The sequence below is a fragment of the Corvus kubaryi genome, unplaced genomic scaffold (genome assembly GCF_017639235.1).
Source record: "Corvus kubaryi isolate FWS band 111438036 unplaced genomic scaffold, C.kubaryi_AGA036_p1.0 72, whole genome shotgun sequence".
In the NCBI taxonomy this organism is placed as follows: Eukaryota; Metazoa; Chordata; class Aves; order Passeriformes; family Corvidae; genus Corvus; species Corvus kubaryi.
The window spans coordinates 1,547,783-1,574,828 of NW_024582060.1; the positions used below are offsets into that span (position 1 = coordinate 1,547,783).

The 27,046-nt window shown below is 41.0% G+C and overlaps 1 protein-coding gene and 1 long non-coding RNA gene across 23 annotated transcripts in view; both read left to right on the top strand.

Annotated features, from left to right (window-relative positions):
* The window catches only part of CACNA1C (calcium voltage-gated channel subunit alpha1 C), a 464,262-nt gene that overhangs the window by 297,968 nt on the left and 139,248 nt on the right, over positions 1-27,046 (top strand). For 14 of the 22 annotated variants that reach the window (XM_042050210.1, XM_042050193.1, XM_042050207.1 and 11 more), the window contains exons 8-9: positions 19,748-19,851; positions 25,839-26,011. In XM_042050210.1, the coding sequence (XP_041906144.1) occupies positions 19,748-19,851; positions 25,839-26,011 (277 nt within the window). Of the gene's footprint in view, positions 1-19,267; positions 19,372-19,747; positions 19,852-25,838; positions 26,012-27,046 lie in introns of all 22 variants that reach the window. The other 8 variants (XM_042050204.1, XM_042050205.1, XM_042050197.1 and 5 more) reach the window with 1 other exon arrangement.
* On the top strand, positions 6,604-8,367 carry LOC121675125. Its single transcript, XR_006019964.1, has 3 exons — positions 6,604-6,879; positions 7,195-7,198; positions 8,357-8,367. It is a non-coding gene; the product is annotated as an uncharacterized LOC121675125 (long non-coding RNA).

Consider the following 27,046-nt stretch of genomic DNA (forward strand, 5'->3'; position numbering starts at 1 on the left):
ACTCAAGAAGGCTCAAAGCACACAAAAGGGTAATCTGGACTGAGGCAGCTTACACTGTTAGTCAACATCAGCTTTTCTCCTAAACATGAGCCTGAAGCTGCCTTCTACCCACCAGTGATTTAGAGTTTACAAGATTTCCCTTTGAAGATTTAGCTTATTTGCCAAGGATGGTCTCTGTGTGGAACAGTTAGAAGTTCTCTATCTTCTTAAGCTTAGAGTAAAATAGTGACTAAAGCTTCCTTCTAATGTCTGAGATAAAGGGTAGAGATCAAAACACGAGGGGAGTCTGGGTCTCAGAGAAAAAAATTGCAATTACTAGAAAAGATGTTATAAATTAATAAAATAATAAAGAGCAGAAGTTAAAGTCTGGAGAGAAAATGGGAAAAACTTCTCCACAGTTCAAGTATGGCTACATATAGTATACCTGTCTTTTTAGCACATTTATCTCACATTTCTCTATGCTGTGTGTGACTGAGAGGATTTATTTACAGGGGAAGAGGGAGAGAGTAAATGATATCAGAAAAAGACATGAAAATAGTTTTGGCCCTGCATACCATTCAGTATTGTGAAACCTCTCCACAAGTTATCATCAGTTTCTCCAAAGACGTGCTATGAAAGACCCTTCCAATTCCCACCCTTTAAGGGCCCACGTGTCATTTTCATGACTGGATATGAACCATGCTTAATTCATTATCAGTTATCTAATAACAAGAGCCAAAAGCATATACTCACTTCCAAATGATTTTCTACTATGACTGCAGCAGACAGTCTGATTTTTATGGTGTCCCTTCAGCAAACTGGGTTTTGGTTGCTGGCTTTTGTTTGGTATTCAGTCAGGTTTTTTTTTCACTGATTTCCTGAGCTGTTCTTTTTTTTCTTTACAGACAGTATGGTGAACTTAGACCTGAAATTAATACAGATCAATGGTCATTATTTTTAGGGGCATGCATATCGTGAGCCTTTTAGATTATGGCATTGTTAGAATGCTTGCTTTGGAAAGAGCAGAAATATTTGTTATCATCAGTTCCCAGTTATTCCTAGACAAGACTACAAAAGATAAGAGTTATCACTGCAGAAAAAAGTGTCAGTAATTGAGGAGGAGGAAATTTATTTCATAAAGAAAAAAACCTATCACCTATGTTTAAAGACCATGAAATACAAAGTTTGATTAAATACCTGAACACCTGAGCTGGCAGACATTCTTGGTTAAGCTGCTGGAAACAATCCTAAAATATTATTGTCCCATATGACTTTTTCCTCTCTGTGCTATACTGACAAAGCAGTCAGAGTTCAGCTCTGATCAGTGTTTGCCATATGGTAAGGAGGTATCTGAGGTGTTTCCTCCTGCAGAGGGGTCTGTGCTGTGCTGGGGACAGGGGTTGCTTGGGCACCTACTACAGGGCACCCCTAGGAGAAGCACTGTTGCTTTAATGTTTGTATGTAGAAACGGTCTCTAAACACTCACACTGCGATTTTGTCATTTCCAACCATATCTATCGTGGTTTATACAGTAAGATTTAGAGTCCATGGCAAGGGTATTCCAGCTTAGGTTAGCCAGATCAAAAGGAAGAGTACTCTGGAGAGTAAAGAATAGAAAAGATGCAACGTTTCAGTTGCCAAAGGAAGAATTTTACTAAGTGAGGTGGGATACAAATATCTACCTTAAATTTACTGTTAGCCACTGTTTCCTTAGTGCAGTCTGACTCATTCATAACTTAATTCCCTGGTCTTTGCCTTTTTGGCTGAGGAAGAGAGGGCTTGTCATAGACAACCCATTGGGAGGTGCATCTCCACAGGGTGCAGAGATAGGAGGCTATTCTCTTCTCAGCTCTGAAAGACCTCCTGGAACCACAGTGAGGTCACTGAACTTAAAATTTGCTTTATAAGGAAGTAAATCCACACAGTTATTTAAATTAGAAATATAGTGTTTGTTGTCCATTTTACACTAAAAGTACAGATTAAAAAACAGCGTAGGAAAATTTTGTCAGCAAATTGGACAGTTTTGCAGACAAAAATTTTAGGTGATGATTTTCAGAGGTCATTCATTAAACTTAACAATGTAAGATAATGGGCTAATATTTAAAAGTGCTGAGCATTCAGAGTTCAAGCAGACTGCCAAGTTCTTAACTCCTCTGCAATTCAGGGTAGATAACAAGGTTTGAATCTGGGGTCCTGCTGGGGTCAATGGCAAAATTCTCATTAATTTTAAAAGGTCAGGATCTCACTTCGTATTTTGCAAAACCTTGACCATGTTGAGATTTCCCACATGCAGTCATAGTACAACATGAGGACTTACAGATGCCTGATCAGGGCCTTGGTATCTGTTGAGATTAGTCTTCCAAGGACATACATGTGGATGCAGAGTGTTTTCTTTGCTCTCTTCTTAAATCTGAAAATATGTGCCTGACCTAAAACTCAGCAGAACAACAGATGAAGCTCTGGGCTGAATTACTTGGCTGGAAGTGTCGAGACAATGGAGCAATTCCCTTGCTTTGAACTTTTCTATAAGTGTTTCTCAAATATATCTTCTTATTTTCTAAAAAAAAAAAAAAATCAACAACCCGACTTTCGAAAGATACCTAGATCTCTGCATTCCTCTCAGTGGGAATGGAGGAAGCTTAGCACATTTCAGCATGTTGCCCTGAAAAATATAGTAGTCATTTCATGAAGCCAATGTCTGTCCTGTGCCACAGTTTGCAAGGTTGAAGCTGCATGATTAAAAGTCAGAAAGCTGTGTGACCTCCCACAAGCCCTAGACTCCTAATCCACTTAAGAGCTCTTCAAATTTTAACTTCAGTTTCCTGCTTCCTTCTTCATGCTTCCTGGTGCAGGCTTTTCACCTGTGTGAAGCCTGTCTCCTCTCTCATGGAATACTATTTCCCAGCCTGTGATCCACATCCTCACAAAAAGATAATCAGAGACAGGAAAGCAATAAACTTCTATTCCCTAGGAGGACTTGGCATCATTAAGATCAATACACTTTCCAATCTCCCCTCTCTCTCTCTTAGCAGATAAGATTTTGAGTAGATTGGCTTCTTTTGAAATGAGAAAGAAAAATGTTAGGGAAAACAGTTTGACACTGCTATCGTGGAAAGTAGGGTAATTACTTTAAAGGAGCCAAATTTCTGATGTGAAATAACTGTATTGGACAGGATGAAAATCTGTGCAAAACAGCCTTGTTGACTCTTCACTGAACAATTGATCTTTGTTGAAGGGAGCGTTAAGTGTGCTGCCTCAGTCTTACAAGCTTTTTTGGTCCCATGCCAGGTGCCTCTGCCTCATGGGCAGCCAGTCCACAGAACCATTGAGTAGACAGACACCTCTCGTGATAGATCACATTTTAACTTTTCCTAAGCCTTGTAGAATAATTTGAGGATATTATTCTCAAAACTCTCCTTAAAGTATCATCGGCCAGCATTAGCAGCTCACTTGGTGCAGGCACCAAGGCCCATTTCTGAAGACTCATCCTTCTTGGAAACTTCCAGCAGCAGATGAAAATCCAAATGTTGCAAATTGAATCATTTGGTATTTTGTAATCGGTCTCTGCTGCAGTCCATTATTTTGTATTGTCTTGTTGACTAAGGAGGAAAATTTATCTCTGTGCAGTTTATAACACAGTGTTTAAATATTTGTAGGCCTTTGTTGTCTTCACTTAATCTTTTTCTAATTGGAGGAGATTCAGTTCTTTCAACCTTCCCTAATGGATCTTCGTTTTAATTATTTTTAATCAGTCTGTTACTGTCCTTCAGGGGAAGCTTTGTTTCTGAGTTAAATACAATTTGGCCAGCACCCTGTCTCTAGAAAGGTTTTCATCTTTGTGTGAAATGTGCTCTCTGCAGCTGGAGACCTGTGACACTGCATGCAAATCTATCCACTGCAGCCTGAGTTTTACATGCCTGGTCTCTCCACTGCCCTGCATCCAAGCAATTGTACATATAAATGAGAACAAAGCACAGAGAAATTGCTAAACACAACCACAGGTTGTATTGGGCTGTTCACACTGCTGGGTAGTGGAGAACCTGGTCCTGAGTTGTTCTGCTTGCCCCTTACAGCTTGAATTCTAGGATTGAGTGACTCTGCTTGATCTGCTTGAAGATTATTAATAATGAGCAACCTTGAGCCTGCCATCAGTTTTGGAGTCTTGGCTTTGACCCATCTCATTTGGACAACACTTCAGAATACTTGGTTGAGCCTCTGAAAATAACACGCAGTGCCTCCAGGAACAATTTACCTCAGGGTTCTAAGTGTAAGCTAAAGAGTGTGGTATTATTATAGATGGACTAAAGCCAAGTCTGGGTGAGATCCAGGGCACTCACCTGTCCCTGGAAGAGATGCCCAAACTGGCATGTAATAAATTGACTCCCTCAGATGTAAAAAATGCTTGTTAGTCTTCCCCAGCCCCTAGGCAAGAAAATGAGTTAATAGTCTAAAACAGAGCAGTAGAGCCACCCCAGCGTAGTGAGAGACACAACGCAGTGAGATTGAGTCAGTGCAAACCTTCAGGAGCATCACATCCCCAGGGCCACCAGAGAGAAACATATGTAGATGCAGTGGGTTAAACAGGCTGTCCTGGAACTTCCCTCCAGCTCTCAGTCTTTGTGATCATGCTTTCAAGAGTCGCTTAATCAGCTTGAAACACAGGCTTACAGTCACCCTTACAGTTCCCATCATGAAGTCAAAATGGAACAAATTGAACAACAGATGTAATTTACTTTGCTGACAGCATTGACAGATCCTGTGAGCTTTTCTCACCCCCCTCCTCCAGCCTGTTGCAGCCAATGAGGAAGACGTGAGAAATTCAGAGATATTGCCACAAAGTGGAAGACATTAAACGCAGAGCTACAACCCCCAATTTTCGCCAGCTGTGTTTTTCCTTCTAACCCTTTATTCTTGCAGCACTTAAGCTTGAATTAGAAAGGCTTTCCACAAAAGAGAATGATCTGATTCTAAGAATATATCTGTCTACATGTTTCCATGTTGTTTATTCCCCATCTACCTCCGCCCCCTCCAAGAAAATGCTGGGCTTTTATTGTTGTGGGGTTGAGGTTTTTTAATCATCTTTTTGGCAGGGGTTTGCATGAATGTGAAAAATTTACAAAGAATAAGCACGCAACTATGAGCAACCCATCACTGTGATTGCAGAGGTTATTTCATCTCCATCTGCTGTAGCAGTGGTGGGTAAGGGGAGAGGGCCTATAGTTCAGAGCACTGAAGGGCCACAGCATTAATGCACCGAAAAAGCAGTTTCCACATTTAATTTGCATAAATGCTGACCTCAGTCTGTTTTCCTTTTCCTCATTGACAACTGTACATGCAGCTGTGATGGTTGCTGTAGTGCTGACTTACCCATGAGTAACAGCAGTGACTTACTTGTTGGCACCTGCCACAAAAACCTGCTGCTGAACGTGTGTTCAGTACACTTGTTGTGTGAAACAAAGTTTTTATGAGCCCTTCAGAACTCAACTTTGGACTGCTCAGCCCTCTTCCTCTATATGAAAAGAAATTCTCCATTAAAAATAAGCTTTTTTGGGTTGGTTATGGGAGGTGTTAATAGAGACCCTCTGCCCAGTGCTCCTGTGTGGGAAGGACCTTTTTAATAGCCCTGTCTTTCTGTTGCCCTTTCACTTTTCTTTCTTCTTTTGTTCTTCTTTAGACTGTATCCTAATTGCTGCTGTCTAATCACCACAGAGACCTTTCTTATCTTTAATCTTTAATCTCTTGTCCCAGAGCTATAAAATTAAGAGCTAAACTACTGGGACGTTTATACATGATTTAGGATTTTGAGTGCCTCTGTTTGTGGGTGCACTGCTTGAGCCCTACCACCAGTTTTGTCAAGAAATGATGATTGGTGGCTTCTGAAAAAATAATCATCAGATTTGTTAGCTGTGGATTCATATCTACTAGACAAATTCACAACTAATAGACAGGTTCATTATCTAGATCGTGGGAAAGGAAAAGACAAAAAATATGCCCAAGGTTAGGACACAAGTTATGTCTCTAGAACTATTTATTAAATTAATGTTTATTTGGAGTTTAACTTGTTTCAACATCTTGCTTTTAAGACAAAGGGTGTTAAAACTAAACCTTCACCAGTCTTACTGTGAATTTTAAGTCCTTCCTGCCTGCAAAGAGAATTCGTCCATTAAAATTGGCTTTATCCATTGATTTCAGAGGGATTTCTGCCTGGGCAGGATTTGAGGGCTCAGTATGATGAGTGGTCACGCCATCATAAGTGTAGTTTATCTGCACCCATGGCCCACTCTACAGCTGTCTCCTTGTGATTCCAATCCTCTGAACTGCACCCAAACTGGGGACCTAAAAACAATATTGGGCTCATCTTCTGAAAGAGACAAGAAGACCAGAAGTAGAAAATGAAGGGTTTAGAAGTCAATCAGAGGAATCAGTCTTCCTACAGGGAAGGACTTGTGGGTTTTGGTGGATGAGAGGCTGGACCTGGCAATGTGAGTTTGCAGCCCAGAGAGCCAACCATGTCCTGGGCTCCATCCAAAGCACTGTGGGCTGCAGGGGAAGGAGGGGATTCTGCCCCTCTGCTGGGCTCTGGTGAGACCCTGCCTGAGTGCTGCATCCAGCTCTGGTAGGACATGGAGTTGTTGGAGTGAGTGCAGAGAAGGGCCATGAAGATGATCAGAGGGATGGAGGACCTCTTCTATGAGGAAATGCTGTGGTTCTGTGAAAGGCTAAGAGAGTTGAGGTTGTTCAGCTGGAGAACAGAAGGCTCCAGGGAGACCTCCCAATACCCAAAGGAGGCCTACAAAGGAGCTGGAGAGGCATTCTTTACAAGGGCATGTAGTGGTGGGACAAGGGGTAATGAATTAAAACTGAGAGTGGGAAGATTTAGATCAGATATAAGGACAAAATGTTTATAATGAGGGTGGGGAAACACTGGCACAGGTTGCCCAGACAGGTGCTGGATGCCCCATCCCCAGAAACATTCAAGGTCATGTTGGACAGGGCTCTGAGCAACCTGATCTCGTGGAAGGTGTCCCTCCTCATTGCAGGGGGTTGGACTAGATGGCCTTTAAAGGCCCTTTCAAACCCAAACTATTCTATGAATATTTACCACAGACTCTACTGACTCTTAAAGCACATCTAGAATAAATCAGGCAGGACGTTGTGCTGATCTTGCCTACGTGGTGTTGTTTGCAAGACTCCTAAGAGAAGGAGAAGGGGCAGTCTTGTCTGTCAAGAACACAGTTGCACCTCATTCAGGCTCTTTGATAGTAATTTCTCCAGCAAACCTCTAGTGCTTTTACAATATCTCTGAGTGCCTATCAGATGAAGGTTTATTATCTGTGTGCTAGGAGTTCTAGATACTGTACATTTTATTTGAGAATTTTGGATGTGATTCCACAACTGGAAACTGGATGAATTATCTAAAATGTAGAATTTTCCTAGGATTCCTAGATTGGGAACTGGATATGGAGGAACTTGGGTTATACTGATCAAGTGCAAAAAAATGGTTGACAGTCTTGCCTTCACTTATTAAAGAAGGTAGTGATTATCTACATCTTACAGTGCTGTTTTTCTTAATCTTTATTTTTAAGGACTTAGTGGACTACGGAAATCAATGAATAGTGTGTGCTGGATATTCCTGTGCATGCAGCAATCAGTACTGTTCTAATGTAGCTGTGGAAGAATTTGCCACACTGAGATAAATGGAAGCATTTATAAAACAGCAATACAGTAATACAGGCAGGAAATCCTTTCTGGATAATCAGCCATGCAAATGTAAATACAAAATAAACAGAGACAGGAAGGGATAGCCCAGAACTCTAAGATGAAATGAAATTTTTAGGTTTGGTAACCCACCATTGTAAGGGATATTTTTATACTTGAATTGAGGACTTTATTCTTTTGGAGTGAATTTCCAAAGACTTTAAAGGACGAAAAGGTTTTTAGGTAACTGAGTAGCAGTAAGAGATGGAGCTGCTGCAGTGGCTGTAATGAAAGAACTGTGGCTAAACAGCCTTTGGGCTCTTGCACTACTTTTTCAAAGCCCAACCTTTTCCTTTTAAAGGGGGAAAAAAAATAGTTGTACACACTTATGTGGGAATCAGGCACCTCACATAAAGCTCTGTGACTTTTACCTCTGGAGCTCTGAATTCAAATCCTGACTAAGTCACACAAGTTCAAACAATTTTTGGAGGTCACTTCATGGCATTTCTGTAAATTACAAATTCACTCAACAAGCACCAGTGTAATCAGTCACATGAGAGAATGGAGAGTCTTCATAGTCCCTCGACTGGTCCCTGGCTTTGGCAGAATGCAGCAGGTGGATTGATGGCATGAACCTCCTCTAAGGCGATCCACTGTTCAGGAACCAAGAATGGCAGAGTACTGTGCGGGCCAAAGTAATGTCGCTGTTGGTGTCAGTTGTTGAGTACCGAAGAAGTAAGGAAGAGGGTCTGTCAGCCATCTATATCAACAACAGGCAGAATGGATCAAGAGCAAGGGCTTGGCACAGCAGACTGCAGGATGTGTTTGTGGAAAGTCCTGAAGACCTGCTCAGTCTGGGCCTCGTGTCCTTAAGAGCTTGCCTGGGTCAGTGCACAGCCTGTTCTTTCCCCTCTGATCTGTATGACCCAGACAGCTTCAGAGCAGACAGACTGACCTGAGCCACCACTGAAAAAAAAACAACTAACTTCTGAGGGAACAGCTTAGAGGGAATTTTTTACATCCTCAAAGTGCAGCAGTTTCAGCACACTCTAGAGTGTGAGTTGCTTTATCACTTGGTGGTAATTGAATTTCAATATTTCACTTTTGGTTAACATGTTCCACGTTAAACTGGATTGAAATGCATTCAATTTTTTTTTTTTTTCTCTTCTACATTTTAAGCCTGGAGAACGCATGTGAGGTGGCAAAGCAAGAGTTTTATTGGAGCTCAGAATTTTTCTTTGATGAAAGCATCCCTTGCTGTATAACTGATGTTTTTAGCGGGAGTTCAGAATCCCTGTATTGCCAAACAGATATATGTAGCACAGATATGTAGCACCCTCCAGTTTTCACAGAAAAACAGAGATGTTCCTCAAGAAACCACAAAATTACAGGTGGGATGGGAGGATGTGTAAATGGTGGCTTCCTGATTATTTTTGTTTCCCCTCCCCTAGCTGACTAGAGAAATTTCCCAGGGGTAGTTGTACTAACCAAATTTAATATGCTGAGATTTTGTCAGCAAATCCACTCTTCAGATAGCTGATTTGCCATGATAATGTGTGTCCCTTTGGAACACTACTAGCACTAATAAAAGTGGCAACTTTGTGAAAACACTGCTGGGTTTTTTTTTAACTGAAAGGAGAGCCCAACATTTTTTTCCTCTATTTTGAAGAGTGTGAAGTTAAATGGCCTTTTCCATCTGTTGAAGTTGTACAGTAAACTCGTGTGAAGGCCATTTGAAGTCATAGGTTGAACTAGGACACTGGTAAACACGTTCGGTATTTCCCCTGTAGTGGTGAACAGGGTGTTGATGCCAGGTTGGTGCTTGGACTTGATCTTTAGAGGCCTTTTCCAGCCTTAATGGTTCTATGATTTCCCACCTCTCTAACAATCACAAACTGCTGTGCTGCAGAAGTATGGGATCAGGAAGCATTTTCAACAGAAATAACCTGCGGTGGAAAACAGTTCAGCTCAACCAGTGTGTGCCACAGACATTTTGACCTGCTGGTATTTGAATGCAAGCTGTAATTCTCTTCCTTACCCTCAGACAGAGACCTTGTATTTTCCATAACAGCTCAGTCTGGTAAAGAACATCAGACTGTAGAAAACAATGTGCACCCAAGCCAAAAACAGATGAAATATGAATGTGGAACTTTACTAACGACTGAAATAATGTTGTGGAGTTCAGTGGTTATATACTAAGAGCTAAAAAACACAGTGGAAGGACTCAGTGACAACATACAGTCAGTATCAGTCATCTGGGACTAGATAGCTGAAAGTTTGGTATTTTCTATGTTTCTCTGACTTTATACAGTCTTTCCCAGCTGATAGAATGTGCACATCCTTGGAAAGGTGGGGCCTGTATTAAATGAGTGATGAAAATGTGACTCAGTACTGCTATGAAAAATAAATGTGGCAAATTCTAGTGGTAGCAATGCACTTCCCTCAAACTGTGTGCAACTAAAGCAAGTACAGCTTGCTCCATGTAACAGCAAAATGACATTCCTGTGTAACTTTAGAGAAGCTCATATGAGGTATTTTTCTTGTTTTCACTTTGCCACCAAGCAGATGACCTGGTTCTAAGGCAGAGCTGATCTCAGCTCTAGCCTTGCTCTTGAGCAGGCAGCAGCAACCTGGTAGGACTCTCCTGCAGGACTCCTGCCTTTGCACAGTCTTCCTGAGAAGCTCAAGCCAGTAAAGGTGTATCTCCTGCAGGAGTGTGTTCTCTCATGGCTCTGGAGCTTGAGCCCCAGCACTGCTTCCATTTGTCTTCTGTACAGCTCTGTGTGGGGAAGCTTGGTCACTTCTGGGGACTTCACCCTCTTGTCAGGCATGTCAGGCAGGATAGCAGTGAACTATAGCTCACTGAAAGCTTTTAATTAATAAACCATGAATTATGGTTCACCTGTATCAGGGCAGTAAATATCAGGGCAGATATTTACTTCAAAATAAAAGTGTGTACATTTATAGCAGATGCAACATCTTTGATCTTTGAAGATCTTCAGTCTTTGTCAGGAAGGGTGAAGAAGCAACCTCTGCAGACTCCATGTTCTCAGATCTGTCTGCCACCTTCCCCTTCTGTCTTCTGGAATCATCCTCCATTGCTGCAGTTTCTTTGATTCTTTCTCAAGGGTTCTCTGTTGCAAATTAATCTTGATGTTTCTGTTGTCCTCATCAAGGCAGTCCTTTCTCAGTTAATGGCTCCATTTAGCTCCTGCAGAGAGTTCTGTACAAATTGCCGATGTTTCTGCCTCAGAGTGGAATTTTAATTTGCTCTTTCCATCACCAAAGAGTATACAGAACGATTGGGGAACCAAGCTGCACATAGGAGTCCTCTTATTTTTCCTACTGCCCACATATGATGAATCTTGCCTACATTATTCATTTTTATCCTACAGTGACTGTATAGCAGAATAACCTGTGTCTGGAGCATTCTCTGCCCCGGTTTATGATCCCTGTGCCTTTGTCTTCACCCAGCTCTGCCTTGCCTTTCTCATGAAGCCATTGAAAAAACATTATAAATGTTTATACGTGCCTAGAGAAGGAACATAGAGAATTTGTAAAATTCCATCGAGGTAACACAGTAAGTAGAGCCTTTACAATAAGAGCTTGTAGAAAACAACTCAGCTTAAAATTTCCTTTTTCCTTCAGTACTTCAAAATAAAAGAAGTGTGTTTGTCAAAACAGGACCAGCTGATCAAGTGCTGCTTGTTCCTTTGACTGTCATCTGTTCAGACTGAAGCTGGGTTGAACTCTCTGGTCTCTTCTTTGCACCCATCTGATAGCACCAGCTGCAAAATGTGGACTGTTTAGGAACAGTTTGAAGGAGTGCTGTGGCTTAGAGTCCCTCTAAGACTATTAGGGTGTTGATGTTTAGCAAGGAATTCTACCCAAAGAGCAAAGACATCTGAGGGCCTTTCCTGTATTTTAAGCCATTGTTCCTAAGTCAATAGAAGTAAGTCTAGTTTATTTTAGTTTTCACATTTTTGCTTTTTACGAAATTTGGAGGTTTTGTAATTTTTTTACCACCATCTCTCTCCTATTGCCTTGAGTCAGCTCTGAGACCTTAAATTCCTGCTCCTTTTCAGCTGTCCTGAAGACTCAGAACATCTGAAAGACTATTCCAGGTTGACAAGATGATAATACTTTTTGTGACGCATTAGAATTTATAGATGGAAATGCTTAAATGTTTTTGTCAATTTTTTAGTCACTATGTACATTAAGCTTCAATTTTTTCCCAGGGAATTTCTGAAAATAAACTCCTAATCATACATTCCTCCCCGTCCTGTGCCCCAGCCTATTCAAGCAAAGCACTTGTGCATATCAGCTCATTTCCACTGGCAACAATGATATTGACCATTGGCCTCAGTGGAATTATTCATTTGCCTTAAATTATGCACATACATGATTGCTGGATTAAAACCCAACCAAGCAAAGACAACTAATTAGATTTTAAATAATGAAGGATCTGCAAGGTGGAATCTGTATCCTTAGCGTAATAATGCACTAAATCCACTTTTTAGGGTATGTGCTGGGTAATAGGAAATATGATCCTTTCCTTGCTGCTTTTCTGAATGGTGAAGTCAGATGGATATATGTTGCATGTACAGACTCACTTGAAGCGTATGTGGAGAGCAACCAGGAATTTATCAAGTAAAAGTACTCTTTTTTTCATGTCTTTATTGACATGACATGCAGCAGCTTCACACCATTCAGGCTCCAAACAAACCAGCAGATTCAGGATATGCAGGATTCCAGTGCTAAAGAAATGTAGGAACCCAGAGTGCTGAGAATATTTCTCTGCCTGTTTTTAAGGGTTCTTGCCCCCCTGAACAGCACTGTTTTGGCTTCAAACCTTGGAAAAAATTACCAACAATCAGGCAAGAACTAGAAAATACAGTGGTGGGAATTAGGTGCTAGACTACTATGTAAGATTGTCACAGGGTGAAAAATTTAGAGGTTTTGGGCTTCTCTTTGTAGTAAATAGATAAGAGTAAAAAACATCAAAATGGAGGATTGTTGTTGTTCTCTAAACCTTCTTCTCCTTCTTCTACAACTCCATGTTCTGCAGTAAAAGTAGTTTGGAATGATTGGATAGAGAATTCCGCAGTTCCTGCCCGTGTTACTGAATAATTGGTAGGAAAGTGAAAACAATACACGTTTTTAGTAACTATTGGTTAAATGATCTTTAAAAGGCTGTGTAAATCTTGATAATTAGAGACTCCTCTCCTGCTTTTCTGTGCTCTGTGCTGTACCTGGGTCAGGCTGGTGGCTCTGTTCCTCTGATAAGACTTAATAAACAACTATCTGGCAGCATTGAAACTCCAGGAAAAGTCTTGGTTTATCTTTGAAACTCCTTGCAAGGACTTTTATAGAATTCTGTCCCATCAGGAGGGATTTGATTTATGGCACAGTTCAGTGTCAAGAAACACCCTCACAGTTTGCCCCACCGGTTGGAAAAAGTGCTTATTGAGCCTATCATACAGGGAAAGTCAATTTTAGTACTGTGTCCCTAGTCACTCTACCTTAATTGTGTGTCACCTCATTGATGTCTTTCTGGGGCTTCTTTTAATCATTTACAGTTTTGTGAAGAAGTTAGAAAGGGTGAATAATAATAAGCAATTTCCTTGTTAAAAGCAGTGAGGTTTACAATACATTTAAAATTGCATAGTTCATATAATTATCACAAGTATTACATTTAAAAGCCCCAGTGTAACATAAGTAGAGTACAGTTAAGAGATCAGATAAAAACATTGGATTCATTACCAGAGCTAACAGCACTAAATTTCTGCATATTTAAAGGTTGATTTATTTGTGTCACAGTCTCAATAGTCCCAATCCTATTACCCACCAACAAGTTAAAAGCAAGATCAAATGAGACAATTCCCAGATGTCTCAGATCTCTAAGTAGAAGTTGAGAGAAAGACAGGAGTCCAACCTCCTCGTCACAAGTCCTCTGACAACTACCAAGAGCTTTCAAGGCAAAGACTCAAAGTACTGCAGAGCCGAGGGTTCTTAAGTCCAAAGCAGGTCTGCAGTTGAGAAGTTAACCAGAAGGTATTGTTTTGTTGAACAAAATTTCTTCTTTGTTTGCAGAGCAGCCTCAAAAACCCTGCTGTCACCAGTTAGAGTTGTTAGTTGGAGGTTCTTAGGAGCTGGCAGCAATATAATTTTTCTCATTTGGGATGAATATTTTGTTCTTCATCTGTTTCTGCTGAGGCAATGCATCTAGCATGAGGGAAGGCAGACCTTTCAAAGTTTTGCTTCTTCAGTGGACAGATGTATACAGACACTTTGTAGGAAAATCACAGTACCTTGGTTATTTCTGAAGGATCACATGGATTTATGACATCTTTTTTATTCCCTGACTGTATGAGTGGAAATCATTTGAGTTAGTGAAGTTTCAGAAGCAAAGAAAAGCTTTAATGATCATGAAGATACAATGGAAGCCAAAGAAAATAGTGTAAGAGTAGGAGTGCTCTACTTCCTAGGCCACATGACCCTTGTCTGAGATGTAGGGTTTACCTACTGCCTATGATAAGGATATTTTTTCTTTAATGTTGTCAACTCAACCATTGCTGTGAAGGGTAAAGTTCCATCCTTTGTTTATTATAATTGGTGTTGTACCCAAATTCCATTTGGAAAGTATAGCAGAGACTATTTTTCCCTCACAGTGCAAAACAGGGCATCATCCTATCAAAAGAAAAAAAAAAGGCAGAGTCTAAAGTTTTAGTTCCATGACGTTATATATGAATGAAATTTGTTCACCCAAATATTCATGGGAAGAGAAGGAAAGAGGAGGTGGAAAAGGAAAATTTATGTTTCAATCAAAACCTCTTTGATCAATGATAAATATCCCAATCTCACATCAATGGCACTTTATGTATCCCCTGAGCTCTGCCTGCTGGTAGCCCACCATGTCATCTTTGAGCTGAGCTGAGCAAATGACTTCCACACATCCCAAAATTCATGAAGGCACTTAAGTACTGCTCCTGAAAAAGATGTTCGAGCAGGATACATTTAGTGACAATTGTTATCTCTTCTTTCTGCTGTCTCCTGCTCCCAATATTCTCCAATTTCAGATTGTTACAGGAAGGACTTGGTTTCTGCTAGAGATCTTGCTACTGGCCATAACCATTACTTTTGGCCAGGTTGTTTTCTGAGGCAGTAAATTCTGCAGGCAGGCTGCAGAGAATAGCACTTCTATGCAAAATTTCCGAATTTGCTGCCCTTTAATTTTATTGGATATGCTGCTCCTCTCAATGAACGTTACTCTGTGAAAGGTTATACACTTCATTGTAGAATACTTGTAGCACTTGCATTTAAAAAATGTTATCACAACATTCTATAGTTGTTAGAAGTCAATTAGCAATTTATTCAAGGAACAGAAGCCCAGCCCAGGTGCCCTAACTTGTTTTCCACTGAGCTGCAGCTCTCCAGCACTGTGCACTGAATAAGGCAGCTTTCATGTTTTTTCCTTCAGCTTGCTGTTTTCCAGTGACAGCTGCCCTTTTCTGATGGATTAAACTTCTCCTGTAACCCTCTGCTATTTTTGAAAGACGTTTGCCACAAAGTGTCAGGGTGTGAGTGTGTGAATTGTAAAGTCAGCAGAATTCAGTGAATTGTGTCTACCCCTCCCACTCAGTGACCGAAAGCCTGTGCTTGGTGATGCTCAGCCACTATGTTAATAGGTTATGTGCCTCTAACATTGCCTGCCTGTGTAAGAAATGAGACACTTGCAAATGTGCCAGACTGTTATCCCTGGGAAAGAAACAAAATCACTAAACAAGTAATGCACGAATGTCTCCTGTGGCCTTACCAATGTGACTTCACCTGTGTCTTCTGAAGAACCAGAAGAAAAAGGCACAAAGGTCGATTGAGAAAGACAGACTTTTATTCCTTGGCCCCTGCTGAAACTGCTGATAGTAATTGTGATCAGCAGAGTGCAGAATTAAAAATCCTGGTGTTATTTCTAGGTGATTACAGGTACCATTGAGAGAAAAGCCTTTGCTGAAACGCTACAGGCACAATAGCAATTAAGGATGCTTGGCAAAGAAAGAGCTCTTCCAACAGACCTCATATAGGCTGAAATGACCTCTTTTTGTCATGAAACTGAGTGGTTTCTTTGACAGTACCCAGTGAGGCAAGGTAGTATCCCACTTTGTAGATTGGAAAGCTGAAGCATAATGAGCCAAATGATGTCCCCACAGTGCCAGAGAGGGTATGTAGGAAATAATAATGAGAAGGAATCCTTATCTTCAAGATCTCTGAGAGATGATGCATGAATGCTCTGAAATGTACCAACTTCCTCACTGTTGAGAATAGTGACATGTAAGTGGTGAGATGTGAGCTGTGAAAGGTCAGGCAGTTTGACTCAGAAAGCAGAATTATTTCCATAAATGACAATCTGCAGATTCCCGCTGATCCTGTGCTTCCAGCTGACGTAACAGTTGTTCCATGCTTGCTAAAGTTGGCATCAGGTTGCAATCACCTGGACTGAAAGTTATAATTCAGACCTACACTGGTTGATGTGATAGTCTTTGTCCAGAGCCACGAATTTAGAAGATGATCCACCTTTTCTGTTGGGATTCCTAGGGTTAGTAGTAAGCACCCAGGGAGAAGTGTTGCACTCAGGCACCAGAAAACTGAACTGTGTATCAGGAGTTGTTCGTTCTAGAGAGGTAACCTAGTACCGAGCTATTTCCAGTTCAATGGGGGCAACAGTACAAAATATATCTTGCAGACTTCATTTTCTCTGCTCAGTAAATGGTGACACTCCTGGCTTTGCTGTTACTGTTTTGAGTAAGTTTTTTTCCCCCCAACTTTCACCAAACAACCTATTTCTCTGCATTTCTCCTGCAGTTGTTTTTCAGGAGCAAGCAGTAAGCTCACAGTGCAACATTTCCTTATTGCAGGGAGGTTTTAACATAGTTTGCCAAATATTTAACGTTATGAGATGTTATAACATACATTCCTGTCACCTGTGGGACAGTCCCACAGTGTATGGAATAATCTCACCTGCTACTAAGGAAAAAAAGACATGATAGCACCAAACACAGGGAAGTCCAGCAACAGAGACGGACTCAGCTGTCTGCCAAATACTGACAGCTTCCCTGTGCTTGAGCAGCTCTCTCTGCCTCTGCCCCTCAGCTTCTCTGTTACGTATATAACTGTGCAGTAAAAAGGAGATGAAAAGCTGACCTCTGAAATTTTCAGTCTGAGAAGTCCCCAATGCTCGGCTGCAGCAGAACGCAGGTCCGTTTTACAGGACTGATTTGTGCTGATGCCAGCTGCTACAATTGTTATGCAATTGTGCAGGCACTGGGAATAACAGAGTGCACTATCTTCTACTTATGTACTTTACCAGGACGTGCTGGAAGCTTCTTGCCATCTGGAAATTTCTTCATGCTGGGGAAGAAAGTCCTTCATGTGCTTCTCCTGACATGCACTTGACCTCTGTACCTGGCATCCTGGGCATTTGCTCTTTAGGATTCGCTTGTACCACAGCTTTGAGAAGTTGGACTTTTCCAGCTGACTTTCCCAGCTGACAGAAAAATCCCAAACTGATGATAGATAAATACCATGCAGCTGAGACTTTTTTATCACCATCTATCATAGTTAGAGGAATGTCAATTCATCATTGTGCCCACAGTGGTAAATTCTTATGGCAGTTTTTCAAAGTCATCCATACTCATTGTTTGTGCAGGTTGCTTTATATAGATGTTGGTGTTCTTTGTAGGAGAGAGAGGGTGTTAAATCTCATTTCTTTACTTAATTCCAACTTGGGCATTTGCATTTTGCCTTCCTGATTTTCCAGCTGGGATCTCAGGTGAATATTTGCTTCCATCTTTATACTCGATGGTGTTTTGTTCTTATTAAAACCCTGATGTGCAGGAGACAGGAGGGGTATCTACTTTTTGGTCACATGGGATGAAATGTGGCTTGCAAGCATAAAGAATAATTAGTATGATTTATAAACTAACTGAAAAATTCCGCAAAACCATAAAAAGGGAAGATGTTCATTATGCTTAGGGAATGATAGGAGCTCAGGTACTCTTCTGCCCACCAAATGTATTTATCCTGTGAGGAAGGAGCTGATGAACTGTTTTCACAGAGGCAGATTTTGAGCTTATTTTTTAATGAGTCTACTTCAGTCACAGATGAAGGAGCCCTGAGATGGAGTTCTGGATTGGTCCATTGGCTGTGGACTATTGCCAGACGAGAACTTTAGTGACTCTGCTTTGGAAGAAAAATGGATAATGGACTTCCATCCACAAAGAACTGATTATATTAGTGTTACTCTCCTGCCTTGCCTTACTGAAGGTCTGAAATTCCTTTCCTGAGTTGTTACAAATCTTGAGTGAGATCACCTCTGCTGAGGTGTGTCTTGCTGCCCATGTACGGAAGGATATTTCTTCTGTGATTCCAACAAATGTTTAGGTTGCAAAGGAAAGAGCATTTTCCTGGAAAGAGAAAACAACATAAAATTTTCAGAGCAGTGGAAAACAAAGGAATGTAGATTGCTTTATGCCTTTAGGTACTTTAAAGTCTGCAGTTTATGTTCATAAATCAATTTAGTGCTCCTGAAAATGTTAACCACCATCTGTTTCTTTAATGATGCTACGTCTGGATCCCAAGATAAGTGTTTATGAAGAGTAAAGAAGGGACTCTGGTATTTTTGATACCATTATAAAAGTGAGATTCTATTAAGGTATTTCCGAAATTTTGAACTTTGAAGGAGATTTCAAGATAAAACAGCACTTATGTACTAGATGCTTTCAGAATATATACAAGATCTTATTATGTGCTAGAATTGAATCTCATATAATACAGATTCTGGTGCTAAAATGAGTCTCCCTGCTTCATGTGCAGATGCTTGTAGTAGTGTGAAATCCATGCCATTCAGTTTACAGTCTCAGATTCTCTTAGCATTCCATTGTGTAGGAATCATGTTTTGCTAAGTGAATCATCCTTCAAGTCAAGAGAAGTTTGTGAGGAAGCTTTAGCAAACACTGGACTAGGTCAGAACGTGGTGGGCCTTGAAAAGCCCTTCCTAGAGAGAACAAAGCTGCTGCCCTCACTGTGGTAAAGGGTGAAGATTCCCAGAGCGGTGCCAGGGAAAGATCAGCGCTGGCCCCCAGTTCCCACCTGCTCCTCTCTGAGGTACCTGTGCTACACACGGGCAGGAACTGTGATCTGGCAATACACTGTGGCAGTGCCTACCGAAAACTAGCAATATTTTCCCTGCCGGGAGAGGGTCATATGTGTGTGCAGCGACCTTTAGAAGTCATGGGGCGGACCTTTCGTGGTGCTGTAAGTAAATTCCAAAAAGTAAGTCCACAATTTTGAGCATCCGAGGAAGTGCCAGTATGGCACATGGTTATGTTTTAAGCTGTATTAAGCACTGACTGTGAGGAAGTAGATGAAGAAAGCAATCAAAGGAATGGTCACATCAGAAAGGACACACAGAAACACTTGGTGTGATTATGTGTAAACCAACCACAGGCTCTGTTTACAAACCTTTCCATCTGTTCCTTTGCCTAATCATTTCTGCTTTCCCTCTCTGTCTTCTAACTTTCCTTCGTCTTTCCAGATGCAGGACGCTATGGGCTATGAGTTACCATGGGTGTATTTTGTCAGTCTGGTCATCTTTGGATCCTTTTTCGTTCTAAATCTGGTTCTTGGTGTGTTGAGCGGGTAAGCTGACAGTTTTGGTGTCCTTTTTCCAATGCTACAGGGCAAGACTCCATAATAAGGGTTCTTCCCTGTCACCAGGATACTTTCAGAGGGATTAAAAATCTGAATCCAAGGAAGCTTCACATCATCTCTGAAATACTTTGACAAAATGTTCAAATATTGCAAATAACAATACAGGTAACAAAAGCGGTGTTATTCTCTGACAGAGAAATCCAACCTCAGGGCCTTCAAAATTATTTATGTCAGCCTGTCATAAATTTCCAGAAAACTGGCTATTGAAGAATCTTACTGCTGGTGACTTGGGATCTCTTTGGCTGGAGCCTTGCAGTGCTCAGAATCTGAGCTTGTCTCACTAATTATCATTCCACTCTTCCAGGTCAATGATGCCATAGGAAGGGACTGGCCCTGGATCTATTTTGTTACACTAATCATCATAGGGTCATTTTTTGTACTTAACTTGGTTCTCGGTGTACTTAGCGGGTAAGCAGTACCAGGAAAATGTTTTATTACTGTTTATTTTTTAAAATTTGTATTTCTATTCCTACTCTCTGGTTTCCAAAACAATGGTCAGTGGCGGGTTGATCTCAGGAACCTTGAGGGGAGGCCTAGACTATTGCTGTGCCATAGCAAAATACAGCATGCCTAGTATCACAGAAGGAGCCTTTTGACTAAATCAAAGGAATATGAGACATTTTTTTTGTCTGTAACACGTTCCTCTACCTGTACTCTGTGGGAAGAGGACAGCTCTATGCTCTCCTGTGGGCAAAGCAATCCGTGTGCCATAGAAGGGGATTATAGTAGAATTTCTGTAAGTCAGTAGGACTGAAGGAAGAATGAGAGCATGAGACAAATCCCTTCACATCTGTAGGATGAGATTCCTGCCAAATTATGTCTTCTCACAGGAGAAATTTTCACATTGTTTAGTATAACTAAAGCTCAGCCTACCAGGAGACTATTTTCCCTGGAGAGAGTCTTGGGCACGTTTCTTCTTCAGTAAGCCCATCTTCTCTATTGTGCAGATTACAAGCCTGGCATGATGCAAGAAGAAAAGATCATTTCCTTCTGACCTTTTCCAAGGATGAACAGAGAAGCAGGAGAAGTCCTTTTAGTGTTTAAGCATTCTTAAGACATGCAGACATTTAGCTGTATGTCAGTTCTGCAGTATAACCCTCTCTGCAAAGCATCGTTTTAGTAGCTTTGATTAAAAACAATGGATATTGTCCCCAGCAGTTAAAAACTTTACTGCCCCTGGGGAGCCACATAATTAAAGGAATCAAGCCAGCAAACATTCCTTGCAAGATTAAAAAAATAAAATCTTCTAGGATTAGGCTTCTAGTTCCATATTTGGGCATGACTGGAGGCCTACAGCCATTCTATGTACACAGCTAAATATGGTATGAGGACTTCTATGTGTCCTCTTTTTGTTCCTAATATCCTGCCTCCTTTGATGAGCTCTAAATGAGTTTGATTAGGGCTTGTACCTGTTGCCTGGGTATGGAGCCCTGAAGTCCCTTGACTTTGGATCAAAAGAGAGGGAAAATGATCTCTGAGCAGGAGAGAGGACTTGATGCCTCATAGAAATTATGTCCTCGGTACTTGGGCCTACAAGATAGGAGGGGCAGTAGTGGGACTGGGAAAAAAGGTCCACCTTTGGCCATCTGGCAAAGAGACAAGTAATAGAAGGTCTGCAGGAGGTAATATTTCTATCTTCATTACTCCATTGAAGGAGACAAGCTACTGCAACAGCTGCTGAAAGGAGAAGGGTTTCCATGCAGTAACGGGAGCGTGGAAAAAATCCCCGCTAATGAAGTGTTAGGCAATAGTCTGTGTTTGCATATCTGGAGAGTGATGCTCTGGTACCATTTTGAAACACACACTCGTCCTTCCTCCAGGTGGATACTCTGCCCAGCAGGTAAGGATGTCAGCACTAGTGGGGGATGATGACCAGCTGACAGGGAAAGGGATCTGTTCTATCAGAGGTGCACTCAAGGACCATACAGAACTGCTGTTAAAGGTTATATGATATCTGACTGGATCAAAAGTGCCTGTGAGCCCAGCCACGAGGAGTGCACAGTATTGAAGCACTGCTGATTCAATTTACCTGCACTTGGATTTGTACCCGTGCATAATTAGCAATTGAATTTCCTCTCTCTTTCCTTTTCAACTCAAGAAAGTGTTTTGGGGCCTAAATCTTCCACCTCCTGCCATTCTGCAGCTAAACCACCAGAGTTAGTGGTAGGAGATGGAAGCAGTCTGTAGAGGAAACTGAAATCAAAGATGAAGTTCACCTTGTTTAAGCTGTGAGTCACCCCTTCTGGCTGTCTTCACAGTGTTATGACAGCTGCACTGTTTCTGCAAAAATTTCCCCAACTGGAGAAAAGTAAAAAAAAAACTTAAGAATTTGCATCCATGAAAAAACACAGAAATTATAGGACAAATATTTCAAATTTTCTTTGGTCTAAATAAGCAGTTCTTAAACAATCAACTTTCTAAAGCAGTTCTAAATTCTGCTGAGTTACAAAGTGTCTTCACTTTGCAGATTCAGCTTTTTCTCTTGGAGGCTTGCTATTGCTATTAGTCTGATGTATGCAGATGATCCACCTGTCTGTTCTAGATAGAAAGCAGCATTCCTGGTTATCTTTGAATATCCGTTCTGGGCATCTCTGATTTTTTTTCCCATTTATCTATTTCAGGAGCTTCAGCAGGCATGTTGTGTAGGTAGACTTCGCAAAAGACAGATTAGCTTGGGGGGTTTTAATCACTTCTGAATACATAAGTGTAATTAATTGTACTCACAAAGACACCTTGATTGCACCTGCAAAATGAAATGCTGAATTCTGCTCCGCTGAAAGAGCTCTTTTGTAATTTGTTTTTCCTCAGGTATGCCATCCATTCATGCTCCTGGTGAATTTACCAGTCACATACTGGGCTAAATAACATGTCAGAGTGTTTATATGTAGAGCTGTAATCTCTTCCTGACTTGGCTGAGCACAGTACAAAATTCATGTACTCCAAAGGAATATCCAGTCAGCAGATCACACAGCAGACCTCCCCAAGCCCAGGCAAAACAATTCCACATCATTGCTCTGAGCAGTGATTAGAAGTCACTTGAGATCAGAGATGTTCATATCTGCGTTATCTGTTTCAGTTAATTAGTGAGGGAAAAAAAAATGGCAGTGCAGGTTCAACCTTCAGACAGGCACACCTAAGTACAGAGAGTCACATCTCCTTTATATTTTGATCCAAATCCCAGGCCAGACAAGCAGTTTCCTAAGGCAAATGGAGGGCAAGAGAACAGACGATGCTTCTGCTTTGAGAGGATCCTGCAAAACACAGTCGGCTGCTTTTGATGCTTTTACTGCCAAGGGATAGGTCAGAGTGAACAGGAGGCTGGCTCTGGTTGTAGCTCCTCCTTGAGCAGTTTCTGTGACCTTTCAGCTATTTTTCCCTAGTCTTCTGTCCCCTCTTCCAACCCTTCCCGTTCCTTGGTGTACTTCTCAGGGTGGATGAGATTTGCATCCTCGTGCTCCACTTTGAGTAGTAAGCAAGAGTTTTGAACTGTTAGAATTCTGCTGTTTTGCTCACTTTCCATCTCGCCTCTAAATGTGAGAAATCATATCAACAAGAATAACCTAAATTCCATCATCAGAAAGGGAAAGAGAAATTTTCTTCTGAAACAGCACATGATGCAGAGCTGGGTGTTTATGATCTTGACCCACTCTAACCTCACACAGAGAGAACATCTCTCCAGAATACTCTGCTTCTTGGTATTCCCATTGGCAGGCATTTCTACAGTTTTCTGGGAGAAGTAAAGCAGAGTGGAACAAACTGAACTCTGGTGAAAACAATGAGATTCACCCACCCTTATACTGATGCTTTTGGGTTCACTGAAAAGAGACAGATTGCTTACTAGTTCTGCAAGCCTTTGCTGACCTTGTCCTGCCATGACAGTGCAGTCTTTTTTGAGAAGACTACCTCCAGACTCAAGATGGTAGTTCCATCAAAAGCTTATTTGGTCCTTGGCCTGCTGGAGCTGCAAATAGTGACCATTTATTGCCAGCTGTGCTGGAGGCAGCAGGAATGTGTGCACCTGCAATACTCCCTGGGCTGAGGCCACCAGCTCCTTTCCCATGGGATGGAAAACGACCACTGATAGTAATTCTTGATTGTGAACTACATTTGCCTGAGTACAGGCTACCATGCCACATGGGAGGTGGTTTGAATTGCAGTAGCAATTTCCTGAGCCACCTGTTCTCAATGGTTTAATGTTAGTAGAGCATAGAAATTGAGACAATTTAAATGAGTTGTCTTCTTTGGAGAGTCATCTGAGATGTGGAGTATGTGTGATGTACGAAGGAGAGAGACATGGAGTTGCAGGTCATTTACACGAAGCAATCACAGTATTTTCCATTGGGCTAGAAAACTCTAGGTTCAGCCCATTTCAAAATTGGACCCATTTGTTTTAGGTTCTAAAATAACACTTTACAAGCCAAAAATTGAAATATTGGAATTTCAACAGGCTTAATAATACATAGATTCATTCAGCAATTATTTTTTTGAGAGTTAATTCATTAATTTGGATACAGCACTGTAGCAGACCCAGGGGAAGGTGTTACTGAAGCAGAAAATGTAACTACCATTGATGGATTTTTTCCTAACATTCTTTGTAAGGCTTTTATTATTATTGTTGGGGTTGTTTGTTTCTTTTACATTGTAAATAGTAAAATATCACTCCCAGGATAAGAAAATTTCGTTTTTCATTTTTTCATGCCTTGAAGCTGAGTTTGGGCCCAGAGATAACTGTAAGCTAACTTCAGGCCAGAGAAGCCAGTGGTTCACTTCCTCACTTCCACCTTCATTATCAAACTCCCATGGGAGAGGCTGAACCCTCAGCAACGTGACAGGGGTGCAGATCACACTGGCATACTTTGTCACATATTTTGGCTAGAAATTAAGGGATCATCCTGCTTTGATCCTGCTGCAGTGCTGGTTTCATGCACAGCTCATAATACTGAAAACCTGATCCAAAACCTGTGAAGTCCATGGAAGTCTTTCAGTGGATTTTGGACCAGACAGGAGGGAAGTACCTCATCATCACTGTTAGAAGCCCACCTCCATCTCAGTTACTTGGGTAGCAGCAACATGGCACTCACAAAATTAACATTTTGGCTAGGATTTTCATTATCCTAATATTAGGCCACCAAAATCATTGGTAGGTCTCCTATTTATTTTTGCAGGAGCAAACCTAAGACAGATATTAAGTGGAGCAGCATTTTTTAAGATCCATTCATTGCTGACAGTCTTCAGCAGCAGTAATGGGTAATGCACTGGGGAGAATGGCTTTACCTCTCTTTTCTAGAAGGAGTGGCCTGTATTATCTGCTCTGTGTGTCTTGTGTGGTGATCTGCTTCAGCAGATATAAGATTTAATGCTTAAGTACTCTTGGTCCAGCAATTTTCACAATCATTAAGCTTACTTTTTAAAATACAAGTGTTAAAACCTGGTTTAGAACCACATGAGTCTCTAAATAAGGGAGGTCAGCATTTCTTGAAAAAAATTATTGCTGTATAAGTGTCTCTGAAAGAGGAGAAGAAACAACACTGCAGCCAAAAAGAAGGCAAAGCCAAGCACCCAGGATCATAACTAAGCAACAGGAAATTCTTGTTCTTATGCCCTGTTTTACGTCTATATTCCTAACCATGCTCTTTCATAAAACTGTCATCAGATGTCTGTGACATTTCTAGCAGAATCTATTCCTTTATCTACCCATAATTTATCGTATTTGTCCACCCAATGAGAGATTTTAAAAACAGATTTCATGTCAGATAAGAGCCTTGAATGCTGAAAAGTCTTCAGTAAAACTTTGAGGTCTGAGTTTTTAACCGTATTTTCCAGTACTGTGGCTGAAATGGTCCATAATTGAATGTGTACAGAGTTGTGAGTACCATTAATTACACTTAAACTAGCCCAGTTTGGTTGTGATTACATATATAATCTTAAACACAGATTGAAATCTGGCTAAAAGAGCCACCATCTCACTCTCCAGATGCCAGATTATTGTCAAACAGTTCATCGTTAATCATTATTCATGTAGACATTTGGAGCTAACCGTTGGAGAACACCAAGTGTTACAGAATGTTAGAAAATGTCTGGTATTGTACATAAAATTGTACATAAATGTTCCATGTGTGTTCTATTTGAATTGTCAATCAAATGTTGAGAATTAAAGTTTAAAAAAAAGGTATTAATCGTTTCCTAAGTATTGATAGAAATGTGGACACTCCAGCTGTTTTACATGTGTGTGTGCAGCAAGGGTGCTCCGTACACATTTGTCTTGCAAAAAATAGAGACAGCTGGGTGTGCTACACAGACTGAGGAGACTTTCTAGTGGAAATCAATCTAACCCATTGTTTTTCCATCTCTTCCTTCTTTCCACCCATGTCCTGTCCCTCCCTCCCTCTTGCTAGGGAGTTTTCCAAAGAAAGAGAAAAGGCTAAGGCTCGAGGCGATTTCCAGAAGCTACGGGAAAAGCAACAGCTGGAGGAGGATTTGAAGGGATACTTAGACTGGATAACTCAAGCAGAAGATATTGATCCAGAAAATGAAGATGAAGGCATGGATGAGGAGAAGCCTCGAAACAGTAAGCAACTTTCTCCTCTCACTTTCTTTTTCTTTCTCCTTCTCCGTCTCCCTCTGTGCTTTTAGCAAAAAGCCTGTGCCCATCTGCTGTAGTGCTGAGGTGGCTTATAAGGAAGAACAAGTTCTTCCTGAGACATGCACTATGCTTATACATGATTCCAATTTAATGCTTGTAGGAAGCCATGGGAAGCAGAAATACATGTACAGTAATTGATATTCTGCATATCCTCAGTGTTTTGTCTGTGATACTGGCATAAGATCCTGATATTAAATAGATAAAAGGTCAATACTTGCTGTTAAAGTCCACTACTGAAAAGAGTTTTAAGATACAAGTGTGTCTGTTATTCATTTATTCAATTGTAGTTCAGTGTTGCAGGCTCTTTGCCCATGGTTGGTTCCTTTGAAAGCAAAGGTTTCTTAGGGAAAGCAGTGCTACAGTATGGGAGGAGGGCCAAATCAGCTCCGTTGTACATTAAGTGGGCTATCTGTAACTCCACTGAAATCAGTGGATTTGTGTTTGCTTTTGCCAGGCTGGATTAAGCTCTCAGACATTTCTTCTAAGGGTGTTATTTCTTGCTCTTCTTTTTTGGAGTTGACAAGATGTTTGTACAAAGCGGAAATTCACCAATGATCTCTTATCAGAAATCCTGAAGAAGGAGGGGCTTGAAGAAAGCAGTGCTTCCCAACATTTCATTACCTTTCTTGAATCTTCTTCCACCTTCTCTTTTCCCAACACAGGCTGTGTAACACTTTAGAAACACTTAGCAGTTATCATTGCTGTTTCTGCAGTTGGGAAATGTCAGACTTGGAACCTTTACACAGTCAATGGACACTGGCTCTACTCTTGGCTTTCACCATAGGAATGAGCTTTTTCTTCATTTGATTTTGGAAGACATGAAATGTGTCCCTAGATGTCACCCTTCTTGCCAAAAGATCAAAACCTATGGCATGATCCCATCAGAAACATATATTCCTGTAGTAGGAAGATTGGACATGGGAAACTTGTGCCTTTCTTTCTTCAGCAAGATTTTTAACA